Source organism: Cervus elaphus, chromosome 17 (assembly GCF_910594005.1).
Source record: "Cervus elaphus chromosome 17, mCerEla1.1, whole genome shotgun sequence".
Taxonomy (NCBI): Eukaryota; Metazoa; Chordata; class Mammalia; order Artiodactyla; family Cervidae; genus Cervus; species Cervus elaphus.
This window is the reverse complement of record NC_057831.1, coordinates 54,686,564-54,708,679: the sequence shown is the minus strand read 5'-3', so window position 1 is coordinate 54,708,679 and position 22,116 is coordinate 54,686,564. Positions and strand designations below refer to the sequence as shown.

The window sequence follows — 22,116 nt, the reverse complement described above, 5'->3', positions numbered from 1 at the left end:
TCACATGATGTACTCTGCATATAAGTTAAATAAGCAGGGTGACAATATGCAGCCTTGACATACTCCTTTCCCAATTTGGAACCAGTCCGTTGTTCCATGTCCGATTCTAACTGTTGCTGCTTGACCTGTATACAGGTTTCTCAGAAGGTTTCCAGATTTTCTGGAATCCCCTTGCTTTCTTTATGATTCAGTGAATATTCATAGTTTGATCTCTGGCTCCTCTGCCTTTTCTGAATCCAGCTTGTTATCTGGAAGTTCTTGGTTCATGTATTGCTGAAGCCTAGCTTGAAGGATTTTGAGCATAACCTTGCTAGCATGTGAAATGAGCACAGCTGTGTGGTAGTTTGAACATTCTTTGGCACTGCCCTTCTTTGGAATTGGAATGAAAACTGACTTTTCCGGTCTTGTGGCCACTACTGATTTTCTGGCATAGTGAGTGCAGCACTTTAACAGCGTCATCTTTTAGGATTTTAAGTAGCTTAGCTGAAATTCAGTCACCTCCAATAGCTTTGTTCATAGTAATGCTTCCTAAGGCCCACTTGACTTTACACTCCAGGATGTCTGGCTCTAGGTGAGTGACCACACCATCGTGGTTATCTGGGTTATTAAGACCTTTTTTTGTATATAGCTCTTCTGTGTATTCTTGCCACCTCTTCTTAATCTCTCTGCTTTCCTTTAGATCCTTACCGTTTCTGTCTTTTTTCATGTCCATTCTTCCATGAAATGTTCCCTTGATGTCTCCAGTTTTCTTGAGATTTGTAGTCTTTCCCATTTTGTTGTTTTCCTCTATTTCTTTGTATTGTACATTTAAGAAAGCTTTCTACCAATCTCTCCTCGTTATTCTCTGGAACTCTCCATTCAGTGGGATATATCTTTCTGTTTCTCCCTTGCCTTTAGCTTCTATTCTTTTCTCTGCTATTGTAAAGCCTCCTTAGAAAACCACTTGGCCTTCTTGCATTTCTTTTTCTTTGGTAGGTTTTGGTCATTGGCTCCTATACAGTGTTACAAACCTCAGTCTATAATTCTTCAGGCACTCTGTCTACCAGATCTAATCCCTTGAATCTATTCTTTATCTCCACTGTGTAATCATAAGGGATTTGATTTATACCTGAATGGTCTTGTGGTTTTCCCCACTTTCTTCGATTTAAGTCTGAATTTTGCTAAGGAATGGATGATCTGAGCCATAGTCAGTTCCAGGTCTTGTTTTCGCTTCTCCATCTTTGGTTGCAAAGAATATAATCAGTCTGATTTTGGTGTTGACCATCTGGTGATGTCCATGTGTTTTAATGTTAATACAGATTGCCATGTATATATACATAGATACTTTTTATGGTAAAATACATGTACATAGAAATTCAAAGAGAATTACTTTTTTTTTTTTTTTGGTCTACAGGGCAACATAGATCTTTAGGACCAAAAGATTCCAAGGTTAGAAGTCTGAAAATGGATGCCAGCATTTGGAGCAATGAGCTCATTGAGGTGAGTCTGACTTGACTGTGGTCAAGTGGTCAGCCAGAATCTGGGAGGAAATGTGCATTTGTGGCGGGATGAGGTTACTTTAGGATCTCTCTGATCAAGATCTCGGCACAGTATAAAAAATGACTTATCGCCTGTTGTATAGTGGTAACTTTCTATCTTAACTTTCAGAATGCTTCCTAAATGAGGTGGTTATTTTAAAAATAAAAATAAAAAATGCAAGGAGCTCTAATGGTAATAACTACTTTAAAAGGCTTGGCAGCTCTTTTTAAAGCCAGAACTTATTCTCTTTCTTTTTAACCCAGCATGGATAAAATAACAGAACGGTGAATGAAAACATTTGGCAAAATTGACTATTCTTATCTCGGCCACACTCTGTCATTAACTGCAATCTTGTCTAACTTGCTGTCTCCCGCATCTATTCTGTGCTCGGGCGTCGGTAACACTCTCAACCATATTAGCCCACCTACTCAGCCATTTTAAATGAATCTGTCTCAGTGCGAGCTAGCTTCAAAAAGTAATAATGCTTTTGCTCCAATTTGTCTTGCTTGCAGTTTCTTTTCTAGTTACTCTTTTACCATTATTAAGAGGAGCTAGGCTGTTTAAATAGAAATATTGTCTGCTTTCACACTCCGTCTTCCAGAAAAAATTGGGTCTTTTTTGTATTTTTGCATATTTTACACTAAGCTGTGCTTTAATTTGTCACGTGACTCAGTTTTCTGCAGATTCAAAGATGTTGTTTGAATTGATACGTTTTGTAATTCTTTGATAATTCAGCTTTTTATTGTCATTGGAAACAAAAGAGCTAATGACTTTTGGGCTGGTAATCTTCAAAAAGATGAAGAATTACACATGGACTCTTCGGTAGAAAAGAGAAAAAATTTTATCACTCAGAAGTACAAAGAAGGAAGATTCAGAAAAACCCTTTTGGCGTCTCTTACCAAGGAAGAATTAAATAAGGTAACCAATGAAATGTAACAAAAGACATGGATGTTAAGGTCTTTTTAAGCGTGTGCCAAGGGTTTTGAAAAAAAGTTAAAAAAATATTTTGCTGTTTCATAAAATTATTGTTTAATTTTATTTCCTTTTGTAACATTGCGCCTTAGATCTTTTACCTTCATTTCACTTGAGGATTCGTTATCAAGGGCAAGTAAACTTTTCCTCCCTCACTGAAGTTTCTATCTGATGTACACCCACCCCAATTAAAGCTTGAACAACTTTCCCCATATTAGGGACAGGATACTGAACATGGTAACTTCAGCTGTGCACTGCTGACTTGGTGTCAGCAAAATGGACTTCATTTGTTAGTTTATTGTTACTGACAGTGCCATTGATTGCAAGTGGCCTTTGCTGAGTGATTCTGGGTCTTCTTGTGACCATTCTATATTGCCCTTTTAGCAAAGAATTTGTTTAATATCTTGCCCTCCTTTAAAAAAAAAATCAACTGCTTCAATTTCTTGTGTGTCAGAAGGTTCTTCTATGTATAGATATTTAAAACATATACTTTTATATGCCTAGGGTATGCTTTCTTGGTTCTCAGATCTTTAGAATGCATTCAGTGTCAATGCTTATTGGATAAGCACTCCCAACTACATAGCATTATGCTGAAAAATTTGGAAAATGAAGATCTTTTCAATTCTTCTCTAGAAATGATAAGATTTATACAGTTGTTTTATATTTCTCTTCTATTGGTTTAGTTCCCATAAATTAGGTTCTTGCTTCTTTATACATCTTTGGTATTAGTAAAGCGAGGCCACCAATGGATTTTGAAGCAAGGATGTACAATAAATGCAGAATGCGGAATCTATACTTAAGGTAGGGGAGAGTCAGAGAGATGGGAGAGGGGTAGGCAATCATATATAGGTTATTACTCAGTCATTTAGTTTTGTTCAGGGTGATAGTTTCATAGATGCTAATTTCTATGAAAATAACGGACCCATTTATACAAGACATGCATGAAATAATGATAACAGGGTATAACCAAGGGTTATAATTAATCTAGTTCTATGCACCGGAGGCCCATAAAAGATAAGTACATAAATAATAAGTTGTGGATTTGGGGAAGTAACTGGCAAGATTGGAGAACTAGGGCATATTTTCCCCCCAGTGGATTCTCTCTTTTTGATAATGACAGGAATCTTGTCAGAGGGTAAATACTAATGACCCCAAAGGAGGTTTTTTCTGCCACACCATATAGATACCCTGAGCTAAGATATTAGATAAGCTTGGCTTTAATTACTAGCTGTTTCTTTCTTCTTCAAGATATGTAGGGATGTCTGTCTGTTAGGGTTTACTACCACATTGGGCTGCTTAAAAATGGTACTCTTAACATCAGCAAATAATTTTTAAAAATTACTTTATTGAGGAGATACTGCTTAAAAATTGGCTCTGTGGGTGTCTTCATTGGAAAACTGTATATTTAGGTCCTCTACCCATTTTTTAAATTGGATTGTCTCTTTCTAATTGAGTTGCATGTGTTATCTGTATATTCTGGTTGCTAAACCTCATGCAGTATGTGGTTTGAATATATCTTCCCTTGTGCTGTGGGTTTTACCGTCTCATTTTGTTGATTGTTTTGCTATGCAGAAACTTTTTAGTTTGCTATAATTCCACTTAATTGATTTTTGCTTTTGATATCATATCCAAAAAATCATTGCCACGACTGATGTCTTCCCTGGTCGCTCAGCAGTAAAGAATCCACCTGCAAAACAAGTGCTGCAGGAGACATGGGTTTGATCCCTGGGTCGGGAAGATTCCCTGGAGGAAGTCATGGCAACCCACTCCAGTATTCTTGCCTGGCAAATCCCATGGACAGAGGAGCCTGGTGGGCTACAGTCCATAGGGTTGCAAAGAGTTGGACACGACTGAAGCGACTTAGCGTGCGTGCAGAAACATTCATGCAAACAAAATATTTAGTGGATACTTTGTTACTGCATTTGAAGTATATTGAAGTTTCTGAGCATTGCCATTATCGTAGTATGTAAAATACAGAAAATATCTTCTATGGCAGATATAATGGATTTGAAGATTTGGAACATCACCGCAGTAAAACAATGAATAGACACTTGGTAATCTTCTGTTGAAATTTAAATTCGTGTAAACCAGGCCTTTGTTACCTGTTGGTTAGTTCAAGGCGTAATAATTATTAGATTTCTTTGTTAAAAAGAAATGTAGACTTCATCTCATAAATGAATTGGCAGACTTTCTTAAATTTTAATTGCTAGAATTGTATCTTCTTCACTTAGAGTTGTATTTTCTTTTATCGACCAGGCTCTGTGTGCCGCTGTGGTGAAACCAGATGTTCTGGAAACAATGGCTTTGCTGTTCAGTGGGGCAGATGTCATGTGCGCGACAGGTGATCCTGACCACAGCACCCCCTATCTGCTGGCCAAGAAGGCAGGGCAGAGTCTGCAGATGGAATTTCTCTACCATAACAAATTCTCAGGTTAGGCCCTCTCATACCTCCATTAACCTGGTCTCTCCTGATAGATCCTTAAAAGGACTGAAGCTCAAATCTGTAAATTTCTCAAATCAGAAACACTATTAGGATGAAAAGAAAATGTAATTATCAGAAAGACGGAAAATGCTTCTTAAGACCCATGTTTTAGTTCCTTTCAAGGAAAAGTTTAGGAAATCAATCTTTTATTTGCCTTTAATCATCTAAATGGAAGATTAAAATAGTTAATCCCATGTAATCATTTTCACTAAAATCCAGTTTTCATGTATGAATAATAAACACAACCAAAGTGCTTATTTGCAAATTTTATGCAAAGCAAAATAAATGTTTCTGTATCTTTATTCTGCAGTATATTTGAAGTAGTTTTTCTTCTACCTCAGAACTCACCAACATATTCATAAGCCAAGGGAAAATTGTTTACATTTCAGATTTCAGATGTGATATTTCTATAATTTTTCTAGATTTCCCTCAACATGACACATATTCTGAAGGTGGATTAAATCAAGAGTCCTCCCAGTCTACGTTCCTCTGTGACTTTTTGTATCAGGCTCCTGCTGGTGCTTCTAAACTCTCTTCAGAAAAAAAACTGCTTGAAGGTACCTTCTCTGCTCCTTTTAGATTTTGTCATGATAAAATTTTATTTCATTATCAAAACAATTAGGTTTAAGTTTTGATATTTTTCCCCGTGAGATGTTAGATTTGATCTCGCAGTAGAGAAATATTTATTTTTTGAGGATTTATAAATGCTTCCAGGCACAGATATTATTTCATGCACTGCAGCAAAGATTTACTACTGGTTCGGAATGCTGAGTGAATTCTCAGCAGAATTCTCTGACATCTACCTCAGAGACAACCAATTCTGCTTCAGGATTTAAGAGGTATTCCAAAGAAATGTGAAACTCAGCCCCTTCCCTCCGGGACAGACCCACCAGCTGGGGAGATAATATAGATAAATGTCAACATGTAGGATGAACGGACAAGTCTTTGGTTTATATTCTGTCAGCATACTAAGTGGTCTCAAGTAGTTGAGTTTGTTCTGATTGTAATTATGCGTGTCTATGTAAGTAAAATAAAGCTTAAGGATGGTTTCTAAGAAATGGTGTGAATTAATTGATTTAACAACCTGTTGTAGGTTTGTGGCATTGATCTTAGCAGGATCATAGTAGGTGAAATCTATCCATTTCACTCCTTGTGTCAGGCATGTGCTGGGCATTAGGAAAACAAAAATGAGTAAGACCCAGGCTAATGTTATATACATTCAAACTAATATTAAAAATGTAGGCAGGAAAAATATAATGTGCTCTGTCTTACTAGAACAGAAAGAATTTAAGAGAGATTAAGTTATGCAGGCCAATTGATGGTGGACTTCAGAGACTCGGAGGACAGGTATTAATTCCCTAGTGATTCTCTCTGATTACTTGATCAGAGGAATAACAGGATGAAAAACTCACTTTAGAGTGTTCATCCTGATCTTCATACATTTGAAGAGATTATTTCAATTACAGGCTTTATTTGTCCAAAAAAGAAAATTATAACCTTTAGCAGAATTATACTGGGATAAACTATACTTTATTACTTTTTTGGCCTTTCCTAGTGGGTCAGTAGTAAAGAATCTGCCTACCAATGTAGGAGACATGGGTTCGATCCCTGGGTTGGGAAGATTTGCTGGAGAAGGAAATGGCAACCCACTCCAGTATTCTTGCCTGGGAAATCCCATGGATGGAGGACTCTGGCGGGCCACAGTCCATGGAGTCGCAAAGAGTCAGACAGAACTTAGTAACTAAACAACAACAAAAACCTATAAACAGTAGCTCGCCTTTGGTGAGCATGTACTATGTGTAAGGCATTGCTTTAGGCTTTTTCTATATGTTCATTGTAATTCTCATAAAAGCTCTGCAGGATAGTTGATGTTATGCTGGTTTCACATGAACAGTGGAGGAGCTCAGCATGAAGCGGAGTCTTGCATTTGATTTGTGTTATAGTTGTTACTGTGTGACTTTGGCTTCGGTCAGGGCGATGACCAGCTGACACTAGAGGGCAGAGCATCTTTATTCTTTGAGTTTAGGTTTGTTTTTTTTTTTTTAGGTTTTTTTTTGTTTTTTTTTTTTGTTCTTTCAGCAAATTTATTTTCATGTCTTACTTTTCTCAGTGTGACCAATAATAAATGATGAATTTTAGAGATTTTCTCATCTTCCCATTGCTCCTTATCAGTATTTTAATACTTATATAGTTGAATGTTGAGTGATCAAGAGGGAAGAAGTACCAGAACAATCTGTGAAAAGATGATAGCAATTATTAAAATAATTGAGTAACAGGGCACTTAGTGTACTTGTTAAGAAGTGTACAAGTTTTCTAGAATGTTTCTTCTAAATTGCAGGATATATTAATCTACCCTTCTAACCACTTATACAAAGATGAAATAGGAAGGAAATCTGAAATACGAGCTTTTCTTCCTAAAGCTTCTCAATATATCATAAGTATTCTGCAGGCTAAAAATAAGCTTTTAGTTATTTTTTGACAACTCTGGTTATAATATTTATAAACTTATCAATTTGTTTTACTGTTTTCTTGAAATATATTGCTTTTCTTAATCACTTAAGAACTGAATTGATGTTTCAAATTTGTAACTAAATCAGTTTTTCCTTTTATAAAAGATAAGTTCACTAATGGATTTTGTTGTTGAAATTTATTTCAAAAAACAGAAACCAGTGCATTCTCCATATTTGTAATTTAATTAGGGATGTTTTCTCATTTTGGAGCATTCTGTTTTAAGTGATATATACTTTGACGATGGAGCACACAGAAATGATTTCATTGGATAACAATCTAATAATCTAACAGCAAGGTATTCTTTGATGGTCTTCATTTCTTCCATCCAATATGTCAGCAAGGTCTGTCATTTTAACTCAGAATAGACCATGAATCAGTTGGCTGCTCTCCATCTTCACTAACTGCATCTGAACCTCAGTCACCATCGTGTCCTGCCTGGGCTGTAATATCCTCTGCCCCAGCCCATATCTGTTTACTGGTTAACATCTCCCCTGGCTGCCCTCCAAACCGTTCCCCCAAACAGACATAGTGATTGTTGAGAATGTAGATCAGACCATGCATTTCCATTGTTCAAGTACAGTTAGTGGCTTCCCATGACAGGATATAAGCCTTTTCCTTATCTGACCTAAAAGCCCTTCTCCTCCTTTCCCCTCTTCATCTTACATCCTTCCTTCCTGTCCTACCTGCCTGGCCCCACTGGTTTCCTGTCTGTTCCTGCAATGTGCCCGCTCCGGACCTTTGCAGTTGCTGTTCACTTTGCAAAGAGCACACTTTCCTCAGCCTGGCTGCCTCTCACCTCTAGGGGGTCACTTCCGGGCCACGTGGTCGGGGAGACCTCCGTGGCAGCCTCCTAACATGTGGGCCCACTGCTGGTTCTTCTCTCTCATACGTGCTGCTCGCTTCCACTGTGGCTCTCGGTGCGTGAACTGGATCCTTGTGTGATCTGTTTCTCCCTCCTTCTGGAGTGAAAGCTCGTTGAGGCCTCAGCATTCTCTGGTTTATTCAGCAGCATCAAATCTCTGGTGCCTAATACAGTGTCCACACATAACTAGTCATGTGCAAATATTTGTTGAATAAATGGGCATTGCTCTAACCACATTACTGCCAGTGTAAAAGCACAGATGACTTTATATATACATAATAAAATTTTTATTGAAGTATAGTTTCTATATGGTATTGTTTAAGGTTTACAGGTGTATGATATAGCAATTCACAATTTTTAAAGATTAAACTCTATTTATAATTATTAGTTACTATTTTTTCACCTGCATATAAAAATATATAAGTGCTGACACAAAACACATTTTGTTTGGGAAGAGCCTACTTAAAAACATAGAAGAAAAAGTTGAATTAACAAGAAGCAGAGAGTTTTGGTGGGTTTTTTTTTTTTTTCTTTCTTTTCTCTTTCCATCAAGATTCTGCAGCAGTGGTACTCCTATTGAGCACCAGCTTTATGGAAAAATTGAATTATTTGGAAAGATTTAGAGATTAAAGTGTGGTTGTCACCTTTGCCTCGGAACAGCAAGCATCTGGACTGCATCACTCCATCAGGGCTTGTCAGGATGGCCACAGAGCAGACTGATTAAAAACAAAGAAAAAAGTCAAGGAATAAAATGCATGCAAGTCCTTCAGAGAGTTACAGAGGCTTCAAATTGTCAGTTCAGATTTTCAGGATTTGAAGTTCTTCTAGCCTCTGGTTATGAAGACTGATCTGTATTTTTCTTTTTCTCCCCAATTTAGTGTTCATGAAAGGAAAGATTGATAGCTCTTGTTAAACCTAAGTGCAGAGCTGAATAATAGCATCCTGATTTTGTTTTCTGTTTTCTCCCCTCAACTGTATTATTTTCCCTTGGTATCTTACCTTGATTTGTTGACAGTGTTTGAGTTTTAAAGAGAAAGTGGTTGATACGGTTTACTAGAAACTCTGTATTATCTGTTTATATTTAATTTTATGAGTTAGTATTGAGGAATTTTGAAGATCCTTTGTTCCATAAATGCCTAGCTCGCATAGTTTAAAAATATTTCTTCAAGGCTGAAACATTTATTTTAAATGAAAGGAGTCCTAGTGAATATTTCTATTTTCTGTGGATGCTGAATGCCATCAGTTTGGGAAATTCTTCATCAGGAAACAACTTTATGGTTTAAAAAAATAATAGTTTCACCTGAACTCTCTCTCATTTATCATGCACATATGTATTTGAAGGCAGGGCCTCTGCTGTACCCTGGCACATTTAAACAGTGGACATACATGCTTCAAGCATGTGTCAGGCACGGACAGGGAGGTTGTGAAGTAGATAGAAACATACCTTCCCTAGTTGACTGCTTGGGTTTTACTCCCAGCTGTGATGCTGAGTACTTACGTGATGTTGGTAAAGTCCATCAACCATCTTGTACCCATGAACAGGGTAAAAGGAAAGGAGCACACAATCATAGAACTGACCTAATAGGGTTGTTCTGCGGATTCAATGAGTTAATGCATATAAGATGCACAGGAGAACATACGACACATACATTTGATGCTAGGAGGATGAGGACAAGGAGAAATGGTAGCAGAGACACACAGGTATCCGTATACACAACTTGCTTCTGGTTTCCAGTTAGCCTTTGGGTTTAGGAATATCCTACTGGTGGTAAGCTAACAATCAAGGTAACCATACTCTAGTAACCATATCACTTCATAGGAATATTTCAGTAGGTCACCTCTGGAATTCTTTATCTGTGCATGAGTAAATTGCACTAACGTTTTTCTGCCCTGATCTAAAGGTCAGGTTTGAATAGAAGGAAAGAACAACCCCTCCAGCTGATCCAACCACCATAATAAACATGACCTCTTGTCTTATAAACACCTTGTGTCCTGAGAGTTGTCCATTCTGTGGCCCCAGTCTTGCTTCTGGTAGACATCTTCTGGTAACTGATTAAGCAGTAAAACTTGTTCTGTGGCAGAGAGGGTGTCCTGTCTGAATTAGCTCAAGCAGACCAATGCCATCCAGTGTAGTTTTGTTAAAGCTTTCTGATTGCTTCCCAGATGAACAGAAATGTCAAAATTTCCTATCATGGCTTTGTTGTTATAAATCCTCAGAGGTAATATCTATGCCTGCTTTGTCTGACCTCTGGCCTATTTTCACTTAAAAAAATGAAGTTCATCAAGGATTATGGTGATGATGCTACAAGGTTAAATCTCCTCAAGCCCATATTTCTAACTTAAAATGAGTTTGTACTCACCTTTTTCAAGAGGTCTGTCATTTGTTTCCCATTAGAATTAGCATAATTAGGTTCTGCATTTACATTTACTTTGTGGATCATGCATTTGACACTTGTTTAAGACCTTCCAATGTCTCCCACTTGTCTACTGAGAAAGGTGCAAACTCCGGAATACCTATCATGGAAGACTCCTGGGGCCTGGCCTCTGCCGTGAGCCTGCAGTCTTGTTTCCCAAGTCCTGATTTCAGATGTAATCTCTTTCTTTGGCCAGATAGGTTTTTGACAGTTTCCCCTTCGCATGACTTTCCTCACAGTTCTTTCTCAGAATTATGGAATGATTGGGAGCTCAGTGTGCGCTTTTTGCTACTTTAGAAACACACCTTTTCCACATAAATGACTATTTCAAAAGCCGTAATTTGTGTGAAGTTCTTTCTTCCCACTTCAGTCTGAGGGTAGCTTCCTTTCAGAATGGGTCTGGTCTCTGAAAGGCCCACCTCAGATAAGGATGAGAGAGACAGAATTCTCGGTTAAAGGACAGGCAGTTACTGGAGAAGGGAATGGCAAACCATTTCAGTTTTCTTGCCTTGAGAACCCCATGAACTCAATGGACATGGGTTTGAGTGGACTCCAGGAGTTGGTGATGGACAGGGAGGTCCGGTGTGCTGCGGTTCATGGGGTCGCAAAGAGTCGGACATGACTGAGCGACTGAACTGAAGTTACCTTCTTATTGTAAGACCAGCTGATATTTTCGGCCCTTATTTTATTGAATCTCTTTCTGTATTTGGTGTTGGTAGTCATTTGTTTCTGAAATGCTCACCCCTTTTTTGTTTATGCACTCTCTCATCTCATTTGTTTTACTCTGCCTTTGTGAACCCTTCTATACCCATTGTTCCCTAAGTTCCCTTAGATTTTATCCTTGGTTACTGTGCATTTTCAACTACTACCTGTACTCTAAAGACTTTCTGGTTATTGAGGCTGTTTCTTGCCCTGAAGATTCAAATCCACAGGGTGATCTGCCTAATAGGTATTCCTATTTGAATTTCTAGGAGATATCTTTCATGTAGTGCGTGTCCAAGGAAATTCAGATTACATGCACTAAAACTGTTTCTACTTTATTTCCTTTTAGGTAAAAATAGGCATTTCTGCCCACCTTGTAATCAAAGCTAAAAATGATTAATAACCATTAATAAGTTCTCTCTTACTCCCTATGTCCCATCAATAAATGTTTTATCCCTTTAGAATACACAAGTGCATGTATGCATTGCTCTCTCCCCTCCTCCCTGTCTGTCTTGTCCCCATCCTCTCCTATCATCCCATCGCCCCCTTACCCACCCATTATCCTACTATCCCTGTGGTACTACCTGCCTCGGATGGTCTTCATCTTTCACGTTTGGCAGAGTCCCAACAGGTCTCTGCCTTCAGCCTCACCTTCTCACATCCATGTTGCACAGAAAGCAAGTGTATAAAATTTAAATCTGCAGTTTCCTTCTGATGAAACCATTTCAGTGGCTTACCATCAACTCTAAAAGCAAAGCTTAGCAGACTTTCTGAAAAGGGCCAGATAGTAAATGTTTCAAGCTCTGCATGCAGGTCAGATAGTCTCTGCCCTTGTTGCAAGAAAGCTGCCCCAGGCAATCCACAAATGAATGGGTGTGGCCCTTTCTCAGTAAAATTTTTTGTTTACAAAACAGGTGTTGATCTGCATTTTGCCTGCAGGCCATAGTGTGCTGAACTCTTAAAAGATGAATTTCAAATCCTCTAAACAGAGCATTTACTTCCCCGGTGGCTCAGATGGTAAAGCCTCTGCCTACAATGCGGGAGACCTGGGTTCGATCCCTGGGTCGGGAAGATCTCCTGGAGAAGGAAATGGGAACCCACTCCAGTACTTTTGCCTGGAAAATCCCATGGACAGAGGAGCCTGGTAGGCTACAGTCCCTGGGGTCGCAAAGAATCAGACACAACTGAATGACTTCATTCAAACAGAGCATTAGGCCTTTGCTGGTGGCTCAGTTGGTAAAGAATCTGCCTGCAATGCTGGAACTGCTGCTGCTGCTAAGTCGCTTCAGTCGTGTCCGACTCTGTGCGAATCCCATAGACGGCAGCCCACCAAGCTCCCCCATCCCTGGGACTGTCATGTCCAACTCTTTGCAACCCCGTGGACTGCAGCCTTCCAGGCTCCTCCGTCCATGGGATTTTCCAGGCAAGAGTACTGGAGTGGGGTGCCATCGTCTTCTCCAGCAATGCTGGAGACCTGGGTTCAATCCCTGTGTAGGGAAGATCCCCTGGAGAAAGGAATGGCTGCTCACTCCAGTATTCTTGCCTGGGAAATCCCATGAATAGAGGCGCCTGGAAGGCTGCAGTCCATGGGGTCGCAGAGTTGGACACAGCTGAGCTACTATACTACTACTAAACAGGACATTAAGGACATTTATTTTTTGTACACTTACCTAACATCAGCCACAGTGATGCTTTTTACCCTACATTTTCCCTTCCTAATGCTCTGTATAGACATCAGTCTTTACCATTTCAGCATCGTTTTGCAGTGGTCTCTTTATCGATTTGCCTGTTTGTCTGGTCATCAGTGTCACAGTTATTTTTGTCTTTCACATCCCTGGCTACTAGGTTGTAAATTTTTTGAGAGCATTAAGTATGACAGTTTTATATCCCATGCAGCAGTATCATGCTCTTTATACAAAATAGGAAACTAATACATCCATTTATTTGAATCCAGTTATTTAAGACCATATATTTTAAATTTTGATTTATGGTATAGCTCAATTTATCACTTGTTTTGTTTTAAATTCCTAGAGACAAATAAAAAGTGGTGTGTTCTGGAAGGAGGCTTCTTGAGTTACTATGAAAATGATAAGTCTACCACGCCTAATGGCACCATTAATATCAATGAAGTCATCTGCCTGGCTGTGCACAAAGAAGACTTCTGTTTAAATACTGGGTAGGTCTATCATTAAACGAGTAGGAGCTGAAAGTATTTTCTGATATGTATCATACCAGTTAATAAGTGTTTTATCATCATTGCAATTCTTCAGTTGCTTCTTACAGAAGAGTTTGGCGGTTTCTTGAAGCCTACTCATTTTTCAGCTTCTAAAAGTTCCTTAGGGAATTCACTAAAATGTGGGAAAATTAAGATATTTCATTAGGTAATATGAAAGGTTGACATCTTCACGTCAAATTTTAAGTAAGTTTACATCATTCCATTCTTGCACATGTAGTCCGATAATTTTTATGATTCACTCACTGTTTAATATAGTGATTTAATGACAAAATTTAGGCTTTCATTAAATGTATCATGGTTAAAATAGATGACAAAAAAGTGCAGTGGTAATGTTCACAATAAAATAAGTTATGCATATTGAATAGCATATTGAAATACTAGATTTCTTAGATCTATTTTGACATTTTTATGGTCTCAAAAAGTTTTAAAGAGTAGACAATATTTAACATATTCGACTCACAAATAGTTTAGTAGGATTCTGTGAGGACTTTTAGAAATTGACCCTCTAAGATATTTGGTATGAAAGTTTATCACATTTTGTAATGTAGTTTTTTTAAAAATAAAAATATTAAAATGTGCAAAATCAGTTATGAAACTGATAAAGGAGCATAGTATTTCAATAAAAGTTTTATATGAGAAAGGGAAGAGATTTGTAAAGCTATGTCATTTATATAAAATTATATGAAATACTGAAACATTTTACTGTTATCGCATAACGACCAGTACATGATAGTTGAATGACTACTGTTTTCTAGTAAATCTAACGTTTTGTGAACAAAACTGGTTATGTGTTGATTTATTACTTTAATATTAATAGTGCTTTTATTCTAAATGATTAAACAGTTTAATGTGGCTTACCATTTAAAAAAAAAAAAAAGACCCTGATGCTAAGAAAGACTGAAAGTGGGAGGAGAAGGGGACAACAGAGGATGAGATGGTTAGATAGCATCACTGACTCAATGGACATGAGTTTGAGTAAACTCCCGGAGTTGGTGATGGACGGGGAGGCCTGGCGTGCTGCAATCCATTGGATCACAAAGAGTCGGACACGACTGAGCAACTGACTGAGCAACTGAGCAACTGATGGAATGTTAAGTGTACTCTATGTATTAAATTGCTTAAACAATTCAAATAATTACTATTAGTTTATGTCAGCATATAATCATATTCGAAAATAAAACATTCTTGATAGAATGTTACTGATACAAGTAGATGTGCAAATGAAAGCATTTATAATGAGATGTGTTTAAAAAATACTTACTACAGCCAGATTGTTAGTCACCTTCAATAGCATATTACAGAATTTGAAATTGATGATATAGCAACTGAGGAGTCATACACATTGAATTTTCAGAAGAAAGCTGATGGCTGAGTATTAAAGAAGAGATTGGAAGAAGAAAGATATAATTAAGAGAGTGTAGCTAGAGGAGCAAATAATTAAAAAGAAACAGTGAGTTGAGAGACTCTTAAGATTGAACTGGTAGCATTCAGTGTGTGACTGAATGAAATGCTGATGTCAAAGGGAAGATAAATTAAGATTCCAAGGTTTTGTTCTTGTTGATGAGGCAGATGGTGATGCCTGTAACTGGAATGTAAAGGAGATAGCAAGAGGTGTGGGGTAAGAAAGAGAAAGAAGGACGATCAGTTTAATATAGGGTATTTTGAGTTTTTGTTTTTAGGTAATGGCAGCAATCCAAGTCTATGCCCCGACCAGTAAAGCTGAAGAAGCTGAAGTTGAATGGTTCTATGAAGACCTACAAGACCTTTTAGAACTAACGCCCAAAAAAGATGTCCTTTTCATTATAGGGGACTGGAATGCAAAAGTAGGAAGTCAAGAAACACCTGGAGTTACAGGCAGATTTGGCCTTGGAGTACAGAATGAAGCAGGGCAAAGGCTAATAAATAGAGTTTTCCCAAGAGAATGCACTGGTCATAGCAAACACCCTCTTCCAACAACACAAGAGAAGACTCTATATAAAAACATCACCAGACGGTCAACACCAAAATCAGATTGATTATATTCTTTGCAGCCAAAGATGGAGAAGCTCTAGGCAGTCAGCAAAAACAAGACTGGGAGCTGACTATGGCTCAGATCATGAACTCCTTATTGAGAAATTAAGACTTAAATTGAAGAAAGTGGGGAAAACCACTAGACCATTCAGGTATGACCTAAATCAAATCCCTTATGACTATACAGTGGAAATGAGATATAGATTTAAGGGACTAGATCTGATAGAGTGCTTGATGAACTATGGACAGAGGTTCGTGACATTGTACAGGAGACAGGGATCAAGACCATCCCCAAGAAAAAGAAATGCAAAAAAGCAAAATGGCTGTCTGAGGAGGCCTTAAAAATAGCTGTGAAAAGAAGAGAAGCAAAAAGCAAAGGAGAAAGGGAAAGATATACCCATTTGAATGCAGAGTTCCAAAGAATAGCAAGGAGAGATAAGAAAGCCTTCCTCAGCAATCAATGCAAAGAAATAGAGGAAAACAATAGAATGGGAAAGACTAGAGATCTCTTCAAGAAAATTAGAGATACCAAGGGAATATTTCATGCAAAGATGGGCTCAATAAAGAAATGGTATGGACCTAAGAGAAGCAGAAGATATTAAGAAGAGGTGTCAAAAATACACAGAAGAACTGTACAAAAAAGATCTAAATGACCCAGATAATCATGATGGTGTGATCGCTCACACTCACCTAGAGCCAGACATCCTGGAATGTGAAGTCAAGTGGGCCTTAGAAAGCATCACTACGAACAAAACTAGTGGATGTGATGGAATTCCAGTTGAGCTATTTCAAATCCTAAAAGATAATGCTGTGAAAGTGCTGCACTCAGTGTGCCAGCAAATTTGGAAAACTCAGCAGTGGCCACAGGACTGGAAAAGGTCAGTTTTCATTCCAATCCCAAAGAAAGGCAATGCCAAAGAATGCGCAAACAACTGCACAATTGCACTCATCTCACACGTTAATAAAGTAACGCTCAAAATTCTGCAAGCCAGGCTTCAGCAATACGTGAACCGTGAACTTCCAGATGTTCAAGCTGGATTTAGAAGAGGCAGAGGAACCAGAGATCAAATTGCCAACATCCGCTGGATCATCAAAACGCAAGAAAGTTCCAGAAAAACATCTATTTCTGCTTTATTGACTATGCCAAAACCTTTGACTGTGTGGATCACAGTAAACTGGAAAATTCTGAAAGAGATGTGAATACCAGACCACCTGACCTGCCTCTCGAGAAACCTGTATGCAGGTCAGGAAGCACAGTTAGAACTGGACATGGAGCAACAGACTGGTTCTAAATAGGAAAAGGTGTACGTCAAGGCTGTATATTGTCACCCTGCTTATTTAACCTATATGCAGAGTACATCATGAGAAATGCTGGGCTGGAAGAAGCACAAGCTGGAATCAAGGTTGTGGGAAGAAATATCAATAACCTCAGATATGCAGATGACACCACCCTTATGGCAGAACATGAAGAAGAACTGAAGAGACTCTTGATGAAAACAAAAGAGGAGAGTGAAAAAGTTGGCTTAAAACTCAACATTCAGAAAACTAAGATCATGGCATCCAGTCCCATCACTTCATGGCAAATAGATGGGGAAACAGTGGAAACAGTGGCTGACTTTATTTTTGGGGGCTCCAAAATCACTGCAGATGGTGACTGCAGCCATGAAATTAAAAGACGTTTACTCCTTGGAAGGAAAGCTCTGAGCAACCTAGACAGCATATTAAAAATAGAGACATGACTTTGCCAACAAAGGTCCATCTAGTCAAGGCTATGCTTTTTCTAGTAGTCATGTATGGATGTGAGAGTTGGACTATAAAGAAATCTGAGCACAGTAGAACTAATGCTTTTGAACTGTGGTGTTGGAGAAGACTCTTGAGAGTCCCTTGGACTGCAAGGAGATCCAACCAGTCCATCCTAATGGAAATCAGTCCTGGGTGTCATTGGAAGGACTGATGTTGAAGCTGAAACTCCAATACATTGGCCACCTGATACGAAGAGCTGACTCATCTGAAAGGACCCTGATGCTGGGAGCGATTGAGGGCAGGAGGAGAAGGGGATGACAGAGGATGAGATGACTGGATGGCATCACTGACTCAATGGACATGAGTTTGGGTAAACCTCAGGAGTTGGTGATGGACTGGGAGACCTGGCGTGCTGCCGTTCATGTGGTCACAAAGAGTCGGACACGACTGAGCGACTGAACTAAACTGAGCATATATACTTAGTGTGTTCCAAGAAATACTTGGACTATAGATGAGCAATGAAGGAAAAATTCAAGTTATGTGATATTACCCTATTTTTATCTATACTAAGGAGATGACATTTTGGCATAGGATGAGATGATGGAAGGGAAATTTGTGAAGATGAGAACTATTTAGAGAATTGTTGGGACAATGTTTGCTTTGAACAGGATCAGAATAAATCAAGAAGGAGTGATCTTAGAGGGAAGAGGAGACAGAAGAGAGCCCCCTGCCACATCAAGACATCAGCAAAGTCATGCCATACATAGATGGTTTGTCAGAAGAATATTATTTCTGTCTGATCCAGTGTGTTCCATTTAATTCATTTGGATAAAGTACAAACCAGCAACAGAAAAATATGATAGGTAGATGGTAGGTAGATCTCACACTATTATTCAGTTTTCAAAAGGAATTTATTTGAAGACTTGATCTTTGTGTTATTTTTTTTATCATTAAAGCCACACATAACCAGCAGTACCTTTTTACTCTTATGTCCTGTAGGCCCATCTTTACTTTTGAGATTTATTTACCCTCAGAACGTGCATTTTTATTTGGAGCTGAAACATCTCAAGTGCAAAGAAAATGGACAGAAGCAATAGCCAAGGTATTTATTTTTTTGTTAATTTTTTATTGGAGTCTAGTTGCTTTGGGCTTCCCAGGTAGTGCTAGTGGTAAACAACCCGCCTGCCAGTGCAGAAGACATGAGACATGGCTTCAATCCCTGGGTTGGGAAGATCCCCTGGAGGAGGGCATAGAACCTACGCCAGTCTTCTTGCCTGGAGAATCCCATGGACAGAGGAGCCTGGCAGGCTACAGTCCATGGGGTCGCAAAGAGTCACACACGACTAAAGTGATTTTGCACCTGTGCACACACATAGTCTCTTTACAGTGTTGGGTTAGTTTCTGCCACACAGCAGACTGAATCAGCCGGACACACACATACATCCCGTCCCTCTGGCACTTCCCCTTCAGGTCACGGCAGTTTAGTAAGTAAAGTTCCCGGTGCCACACAGGATGTTCTCATCAGTTATTTTATATATAGTATCAGTAGTATATATTTGTCATTCTCCATCTTCTAATTCCTCCCACCACTCCTTTCCCCCTTGGTATCCATTTATTCTCTCCATCTGACCAAGGTATTTAAATATTGTTTTATTACCTAAATCCAGAGAAGCGTCTTTACCTTTGGAGGTTCATGAAAATTTTTTTAAAGATTCCAGAAAGCATGTTCATACTTAATTAGGGTTTCACAGGTTGTAGTCAAACGAGGTTAAGAGTTACCTTTCTGAAGCCTTAAGCAGAGAAGAAATTAATGTAGGATTTTGGAGAGGTCATTCTTAAAATTAAGGCCATACCTTGATGGTGGAGATCTTTTCATTATTGTGAAGTCATTTCTGTGTATGTCTTTTTATAGGTAGATTTCTTATTCATAGTGTACACAAACAGGAAAAGAACAGATTCAGTAAAAGATACAAATGAAGACAGACATTGAAGGTTGACATTTTAAAAGATTCCACAAACTGACAAAGAGAATGTCTTCCTGTTTCAATTCTGTATATATCAAGAAAAACGGTTTAAGATGCTGCCATTTGAAATTGCATTATTTTATAGCTCTTCAGTTTTAAGACTGATGGCAAGTTTAAATAATTGTTTTGAAATCTGGATTACTCCTAAATCTTTAATACAGAAAAACAAGTTTTTCCCCTTTCCCTCATATCTTTAGCTATGTAAGGGATTTCCTGTTTTCACTGTCTTTATTACTTTTTTGTATTTGTTTTAACAGCATTTTGTTCCCTTTGTTGCTGAAAACTTAACAGAAGCTGACTATGATTTGATTGGTCAACTCTTCTACAAAGACTGCCACGCCCTGGATCAGTGGAGAAAAGGCTGGTTTGCAATGGACAAATCTAATTTGCGTTTTTGCCTTCAAATGCAAGAAGGTCAAGAGGATAGAATGCACTTAAGGAGACTACAAGAACTAAGTAAGTTTTTTTCTCCCCCTCCCCTTCTATCTGCGGGCTTCCCTGGTGGCTCAGAGGATAAAGCGTCTGCCTGCAATGCGGGAGACCTGGGTTCGATCCCTGGGTTGGGAAGATCCTCTGGAGAAGGAAATGGCAACCTACTCCAGTATTCTTGCCTGGAGAATCCCATGGACAGAGGAGCCTGGTGGGGCTACAGTCCACGGGGTCGCAAAGAGTCGGACACGACTGAGCGAGTTCACTTCACTTCACTTATATCTGCACAGAGTTCTTTGCTGCATATGGAAATAGTAGATTTCACATAAAATTATGAGGACTCACTTCTAAACAGTGAGTAAGTAGTTGATAAAGGTATTTAGTGTAATGCTTTAAAATAATATGTTCATACTTTTCTTCTTTCCCTCCAGCAATTAGCACAGTGGTTCAAAATGGGGAAAAATTGGATGTTTTGCTCTTGGTAGAAAAAGGGAGGTAAGTGCATTTTTGCTTTTTGTTCTTTATCTCAATGCCTCTATGGAGTTGGATATTCTGGTTATCCTCTTGGAGGAGAACCCATTATTTTATAAACTGTTGGAAATTTTCTGAATCTTGTGTGTGTGTATGTATATATTCTCTTTAGTAGAAGGAGCAGACCAGTGAAGCTTGCCTATTTTTATATTATGAGAAACTCAGTGGGATCAGTTATTGTAGTTTTCTGCAGACCTAGATTCCTTTGCTTCCTTTGGAAGCACTTTGACATTTGTAAATATATTATCAGTGTAGATACATGATAGGTATAAATAATACCCTGAATCATGTATAGCTAAAACCTGATTTCTTGAATTTATTCAATTTTTCAATAAATATTAAGCATCTACTCTATGGTACTGTTATAGGTACTAGGGATATAGTGGTGAATAAAACACATACGGTCTTTGCCTTCATGAAGCATCTACATTTGTGGGGGAAACAATATACAATATAAACAGGCAAAAAATTTGCATAGTATTCTGTCCCTCAGTGTTAAGTGCTTGAAGAAAAATAAGGTAAAGAGAGTGTACCTGGTAGAGTGGTATTCTGTTTTCAATAGGGTGGTAAGAGAAGATATCTTTGATCAGAGATCTGTATCGAGTGGAGGGAAAAAAAAACAAAAAACATGCAGCAGTCTGAATAGAATGTACGAGGCACAAGGGCAAGGATATTTTGAAGACCCCAAGAGTGAGTTGTGTTTGGCATGTTCAAGGTCTGAAGAAAGCTCCTGTGGCTAGGGAAACTTCAGTGAGTGAGAGAAGAAATGATTACAGAGATATCCCTGGGCCAGACTATAGAGCCTTACAGGCCATGGTATGTAAAGACTTGAATTTTATTCTAAGCATGGTGAGACACCCCTTGATTTGAGAGCCAGGAAATGCAATCATCTGACTTAGGTTTTTAAATGACTACTGTGACTCTAGATGGATAGCTTTCAGAGGGCATGAGTGAAAGTTTGAGCATCAGGTAAGATGCTGCTGCAGAGGCCAGGCAAAAGGTGACTTCCTAATGACATAGTGTTGAGTGGTAAGATATACTCTGTGGGTAGAGGTCAGTGAATCTGTTGATGAATTCAGTGACTGTGACAGTCAGAGATGATCCCAGAGTTTTTGGCCTGAGCCTTTATGTGAATTATGGTGCTATTTTTGAGATAAAATAACATGGAGAGTAGAGGTGGGGTATTAGTACATTTAGGGCAGTAGATCAAGAATTTGGTTTTGGCAATGATTACTTGGAGATGTCTATTTGAAAGCAAAGTGGATATGCAAGCCTGGAATTAAGTGGAGAGGTTACAGCCAGAGATAAAGATTTGAGAGTCATCAGCATACATTTTGACTGACTTATTTAGCCAAGGAACAGATCAGATTCACCTAGAGGAGGACTGTAGGTAGAAAAGAGACAAGGAGGTAGTCCCAGGGCATTCAGTTTTGGAGGAGGAATGATCTGGCAAAAGAGCCTGAGAAGGAGCAGAAAGAGTCAGATCACAACAGCTAGGATGGCATAGTCTCCTGAACAAATTGTTTTCTCTTTATATCTTACCATTTGCTTTCAAATCCCATAATTAGAATGTTTAGCTCTTCAAGAGTACAAGATATGTATTTGTAAATATATATATATATATATATGTAATGATAAATATAAAAGCAAAGCTCAATTAGCCTTCCCTCCAGTGAACTTCC

The 22,116-nt window shown here is 38.5% G+C and overlaps 1 protein-coding gene across 3 annotated transcripts in view; it reads left to right on the top strand.

Annotated features, from left to right (window-relative positions):
- Window positions 1-22,116, top strand: part of ARAP2 (ArfGAP with RhoGAP domain, ankyrin repeat and PH domain 2) — a 186,389-nt gene that overhangs the window by 80,833 nt on the left and 83,440 nt on the right. For all 3 annotated transcript variants that reach the window (XM_043871270.1, XM_043871268.1, XM_043871269.1), the window contains 8 exons: window positions 1,394-1,479; window positions 2,254-2,436; window positions 4,747-4,921; window positions 5,395-5,529; window positions 13,493-13,637; window positions 18,450-18,552; window positions 19,732-19,930; window positions 20,335-20,398. In XM_043871270.1, coding sequence (XP_043727205.1) covers window positions 1,394-1,479; window positions 2,254-2,436; window positions 4,747-4,921; window positions 5,395-5,529; window positions 13,493-13,637; window positions 18,450-18,552; window positions 19,732-19,930; window positions 20,335-20,398 — 1,090 coding nt within the window. The remainder of the gene's footprint in view (window positions 1-1,393; window positions 1,480-2,253; window positions 2,437-4,746; window positions 4,922-5,394; window positions 5,530-13,492; window positions 13,638-18,449; window positions 18,553-19,731; window positions 19,931-20,334; window positions 20,399-22,116) is intronic.